Source organism: Asparagus officinalis, chromosome 10 (assembly GCF_001876935.1).
Source record: "Asparagus officinalis chromosome 10, Aspof.V1, whole genome shotgun sequence".
Taxonomy (NCBI): Eukaryota; Viridiplantae; Streptophyta; class Magnoliopsida; order Asparagales; family Asparagaceae; genus Asparagus; species Asparagus officinalis.
The window spans coordinates 3093592-3100003 of record NC_033803.1 but is presented as its reverse complement, the minus strand read 5'-3'; the positions used below and the strand labels follow the sequence as shown (position 1 = coordinate 3100003).

General features: G+C 34.7%; 1 protein-coding gene across 1 annotated transcript; it reads right to left on the bottom strand.

The window, feature by feature from the left end:
- LOC109826069 (vacuole membrane protein KMS1-like) lies at positions 36 to 5828 on the bottom strand. The gene is made up of 4 exons (XM_020393029.1): positions 5496 to 5828; positions 3964 to 4175; positions 3550 to 3628; positions 36 to 2525 (listed from the first exon to the last, which is right to left on the bottom strand). Exons 1-4 carry the CDS (start codon positions 5539 to 5541, stop codon positions 2200 to 2202), a joined length of 663 nt encoding a protein of 220 aa, XP_020248618.1. The 5' UTR covers positions 5542 to 5828; the 3' UTR covers positions 36 to 2199.

Sequence of the window (6412 nt, the reverse complement as noted above, 5' to 3'; positions counted from 1 at the left end):
CTCTCCAGAATCTTGACATAATGAAATTGGAGGACTTTCAAATTACTGAGAAAGTGATGTAAAGCATGGCATACTCCATATTATACATCTACTCATTCAAGGGTCAAAAGCACGGACACATGTCAGACAGCATAAGTGCCAAGATGAAGTAAATAGCAAGCTCAACAGCACCATACTGGATGAGAGAGATATTTCACAGACAAAACCAATACTCTGGTGCAAAAGGACATTCACTCTGGGGAATAAAACTATAACCATACTGGATGAGAGATATATTTCACAGACAAAACCAATACTCTGGTGCAAAAGGACATTCACTCTGGGGAAAAAAACTATAAGTTAAATATGAAGGATTAAAGGCAACATGTATGTTTTCTAACTTAGCCAAATTATTTTTATGGACTGTAATGAGATATAATTAACTTACTTGAAATTGAAGTAGTGTGTATTTGTAAATTTCAGTATCTAGCGCATGAAGGAAGAAGCACACCCAAAGTTCAAACTATAAATTAAACAAAAAAGCTAGTAACTATGGAAAAGCTTTCCTTCTATGGTGAGTGTAAAAAGGTGAAACGCCAACGCTAGTTGAATTATTAATAACTTTGTCAATATGTGAAATTCTAATGCCACATCGAATCATGCACATCTTGGATGTAAACATTCTCTTTATATACAAATGAATCATGATCACTCAATGCAAAGAACAAAGCAGGTGAAAAAGCCATTGTTACAATTTTTATGCTAATGAGGATTTAAGCTGGCCTCATATACAGAGGGATGCTTAAAAACTTGCAAAGCTTGAAAAGAAAGAAAATGAATCTGTCAGGTGTCGAAGAAAATACTAATAAACATTTGGTTGGTAGATTTCATTGTAGGAATCACAAAATGTAAGGTTCACAAATTCCACTTTCAACTTGGATAATATATGATAACTTTGATGCCCCCATTTTTTCCAAAAATGTGTACATGGAGAATAGGCATTTCCACCGTTTTAATTGGTAACTCTTTTCTACATCACGTGAAGGAATCCCCCTGCTCATGTTGGCCGTTTCACCATTATAAGGTGCTCTCCCTATCCCTCTTGATTAAAATTACAGACCAGATCACATTTACCAATATGGCACGAAAATGGAACATGATACATGATACAAACATGAGATACATCATACATGGCCTTAGAAAAAAAAAGGAAAATGCATATATGTTTGATTCATATGAATATATGTGTATATGTGTGTGATACTCAGCGTCATGTGTTAAATTTTAACATAAAATAATTTATTGGAGCTAGTATAGAGTTACTACAGAGAAGTAAGAAGTAGACATGTATTATGTAACTAGAAAATCATAGAAAATTTTATTCAATGGATTATGGTACATATTAAATATATTGGATATGATGTTTAAAAAATATTCTTAATTCATTTCTTCATTCACTATTTAGTTGTTTAAGGTCTTCATATTCATCAGATCAGTATCAGTAGTTTTTGTCAAAATGTTCTTGTTTAAAAAGTCTCTTCAAAACATATTTATTGCTGCTCCTGCTAAACAGTATCTCCGTTTCTTACACAATATAAGATGAGAGTCGCGTGATTTTTTTATGCATCTTGTATCAGTGTCCTCAAAAATAAACCCAATGCCCAAAAATATTGAGTGTTTCTCAAATTTTGGGAAAATGCAATGGTGTCATTGCTAAAACTAATTTTCTAACGTAAATATTCCACCCATTTATAGAATTTGGTAACAACTCACCAAACAAGTTGGGAGGATAAAGAAAACAACCAAGAAGTTAACACATATCGTCAAGATATTATATTTTCTACGAACAAAACTTGTCTTGATAAAAATGCTAATATACGCACACCATTTTGCTATGAAATCCTTCCAAGTATAACTCCATTGTTTCTCAAAATTTTGGGACATGCTACAATGTCATTGTGAAAAACTAAACTTCTACAGACAATATCCCACACATCTATCACATTTGAACAAACTGGGGGAAAGAAAAGCAAAACAACCAAGAAGTTATACAAGCAAGAGGAGAGAATGCTTTCTACGGGCAAAAGTTGTGTTTTGTTGCAAGTGCTAAACTATATGCACACCATTTAACATAAAATCATTCCAGGTAAAGCTCCATTTATATGCTACCAATAAATGCAATCTCCTCCACAGATAGAGAACCAGCAGATTTACAGAAGATTACATGAAAGGCCAAATACCTGCCCTTGATATGAAATAAGGTGGAAGCTCCCCAAGTGCAGTTCCTATGCCCCAAAGAATGGCCTCCAGCTGAACCTGAGGAAGCAGCTTGCTGAGTGGAATGTTGACTATTGAACCAGGGGCTGATGTAAATACTGGGGGTCCAAATGCTGCACAATCTTTCTCAAGCCAAGAAGGTGCTCTTTTCAGCTGTATGGTATCATATGGAGCAGTTTTTAGATCAATTCGACCGCATTGGACAGCTTTGATTGTAAAGAGTGCAATATGGGGACCAAGATATAGAACAAATGTGTGCAAACCAGATCCTGTGAAAAAAGGAAGCAGTATGAGATGGTCAGTGACTAAAATATGCCAGATGTTTAAGGTTGTACTATTAGATTTTACATAATAGCACCAAGACACTTCACAAACAAATAAACTCAAAATCTTTGAAGCATGCAGGCATCCGAATGATGTTTAAAAGCTACACTTTTCACATCTCATAATGTGAAGTTGTCAAGAATTTCTGAATAATCACTTTCTTTAAGCATGTAATAACAACAATAAGCTGCTGCAAATATCTCCACAAAGCATCTACTAAAAGGACGGCCGCTAATAACACAGTTTTTTTCTGAAAACTTAAGCTCAACTAGAAAGACAATATCGCCATTATTAACTCAAATCCATTTATACAAAAATGTGGTTGTCAAAGAAGCAGTAACATAGAGTGACACATTCCACAAGAACATGAACCAAAATTTACAGCTTTCAGTCAACCTAATGACAGCACTCTAGCAATAGGAGTTTAAACCACAAGTATGGCTTCATAATAGAAGTAAATGTGCTACATAGTATATGACTTGTCCTCAAAACAAAAGATGGTAGAAAGTCCAACTAATTTTATACAAAGAACCAAAAGTACCAAACTTGAAGTTAAATGAACTTGTTGTACGTATTCGAAACCTTGGTGCTTGCATTTATTAAGGGAGATCTCTTTGATATTTTTGAAACTTAACTGGCTTAAAGTTATGGTTTCCCAACTTTAATTAATGCAAACTGAGGATTATAATTGCATGATTCAGTACAGAAGTAAGGAAAGAAACTTCTTGGTCCTTTTCTGGTTTATATAAATTATGGCTGTTACGATGCAAAATTCAGATAACTAGTGCAAGCCTTGAAAGAAAAGGTAATTGAAAAAGCTACTATAGATGAAACGAAATTGATTGTTGATCCAAAAATATGCTTGTGACGTTAGTTGCTCGAGCATTTTTGCAGCCACGTGTAGTTTTAACTAACAAAATTGAGATCAACAATAAGTTTAGAAAGTAAAAAAACGAAAAGTACACTTACCCAGTCCAATTGACGATGCCACACCAAGGGCCACCCACCACAGTGCAAACTTGGAGTAAGAAAGGAACTCCTGAACATGCTGACTCCATGCACACAAGTCAATGTGTTAACAAGTTAACAGCTAATTAGATGATTTATTTAGACAACATTGAAAAGAAAAACATAGCTATGACAAGTTGGCAACAAGTTGATGTTCATTATCTACACGTGTATGAGAACTAAACAGCATATGCTGTCATTAGTCACATAATTGATAGTTTCTACTTAATACAAAATATTTATCCTAAACTAGCCTGTCAAAGTAAACATCAAAGCCTTTAAGTAGATGCCATGTATGCAAAAGTGAATTTGGATAACGGATGTGGAGTTTCAATTGAAAATGACATGGTAATAACTGAAGAAGGAGACGACTACCTTTTCATGAGGACCATCAGTAGCTATAAGAAGTAGTCCAAAAGATAGAAAGAGGACAGTTAAGATCGTAAACCAAACACCTTTCGTCAAAATATATAGGACAGAGCGTTTCACGTATAATGTACAGGCAAATATGAAAAACTTGAATGTTCTGAAAGGTTGAGTGGTCAACGTCAATTTTTCCAGATCCAGCCGATGCTTCTCACGAAGTTCTGCAAATGAAAGCACACATTAAAACAGAATGAATGTTAAAGACATATAAAGCCAGGGATGGCTATGTCCCATATAAACTGGAAAGACTTAGAAGAAACAAGCAAGGAAACCAATCACACTATAGTAAACAGGTACTCACACCTTTGCCAGCGAGAATAGATAGTACATTAAAAAAAAGGAAAGGGGGGAGGATTAAGGGAGTTCATTAATGTTTTAGAGAAGTGAAAAAATTCTTAATGACACAAGTATTTTGAGAAGACAGAAGTCTCTTGGTTTTCTTATCAGCTAATTTAACCACAGATAAAAACCTCCTAAGTGATTTCTCAGTACCTAAACACTTTTTTGCTTTATGGAGATTGCATCTAGTCACTATCTTAGTGAAAAGTAATTGAGCTGACCAATATGGTAATAATGAACATTACGCGTGGAGTATTAGGAATATTGACAGGCATCCGTGTGCTATCAAAAGGTCTCACATGATAAAAATGCAAAATACCACTCTTTCTTTCTTTCTTTTTTCTTTTCCCCCTCCCTTATAAAGGATGAAAAAATCAGCTTTCAAACATTAAGGAGGAAAGCAGAGATGGGCTGGAATTTATATGGTTAGAAATGAAACAAACTGTGAACTATTACGAGATTAAGCTGATCATTCCATAAATTAAATGTCTAGATACATGAAAAAGAAAGAACATAACAATGACAAGGCCCGAAATATAAGGAAGGTGAAGCAAGCCCACGGCAAAAAGATCTAAAATCAATTATAATTAGGTTGAACGATACATAAATTTGGTCTCATGTAATGTTATACTAGCCAGAAACAACTCTTGAGTCCATCGACCTTTAGTAGTAAGCATTCAACCACTCACTTTGTAGTTTATTTTCAAAAAATGGACATAGTAATAGATATTATAAGCAGACAATTTCCGCAGTTAGCAAGTTACTCCTTGTTCCCTTAGCTATAGGGGTGGCCCCCTGGTCCCATGAGACTAAAAGCCTGAGCTTGGAGGATATTACCATACTATCCAATGACAATAATTTCACATGGAGTTTGCACAACTAATGTTTAACCTAGAAGACATTAACTTTACTGCATATAAGAGAAGAAAAATCCATTGCAAGGTTGAAAAGTAAAAAAAAATTATAATATAGTCCGCCGATAAGTACATTATATGAGGAAAAACACCAAATTTGCAGACAATAAGATATATTATATTGGGAAAATTGTAAAAATTAAAAAAAAATTGTAATACGATCGTATTTCCAACAAATTTCTGCATCCAAACGAGAGATCGCATCAGAAATCAAACGGTTAGACTCACCAGAAACCAACACACCATTGGATGAAGAAGGATCGCCGGCACCCATATCTAGAAAAATCTTATGAAGCACAAACCCTAGATTCTCCCTTCACCATCAGCAGGCCATCAGATCTGAGATCAAAACCGAGATCAGCTCCAATCCGATGAATTCAGAGATGCAAAGTTTTGATATTCTTTTCTAGGGTTTTTAATTTGGATCAGGATGAAGCGTCCATTGACGTGAATCGCTAGAACAGATAGGGAAGGAGAGGAAGAAACGCTAAAAATTCGTCCTTCTCGTTTGATTGCACGTCGCACGCACCCTCAACTAATATTGAAGGGAGGACGAGGTTGGGGTATATATCTTAATATTTTAATATTAAAATACTACTTTTAGTGGAGTTCTTGTATCAAGTTAATCGGGCTAATGGGGGGTATTTTTGGGGTTATATTAAAGAGTTAATGAGGCGCTTGGAGTGTTTAATTGGCTGCTGTTAGATTAATGATAAGGACTTTATTCCGAAAGGATTGGATTCGTCATCGTTAGACGGGGGAACTTTTTTTTTTTTCCCTTTTTTGCTTTTTTGCTTTTTACTTTTTATCTTTTTCCCTATGTGACGTCAACCCGCCTTCTTCACTCTACTTTTTTTTTTAGGGCTTTTTGTCTTTAGGTCCAATAGTTTACCTCCCTTTATTTTTAAACCCAAGTAGTATTAGTTGTATCTCTAAGCCCAAATTTCTTTTTTTATTTATTTTTAAACCCAATTTCAAAATATAATACTCTTATATGTGGGTCCCCCTATATAAGAAAATTGGGTTTAAAGACAAATACAAAAAGAAATTTGGGCTTAGAGATACAACTAATACTACTTGGGTTTAAAAATAAAGAGAGGTAAACTATTGGACCTAAAGACAAAAAGCCCTTTTTTGGGCTTTTT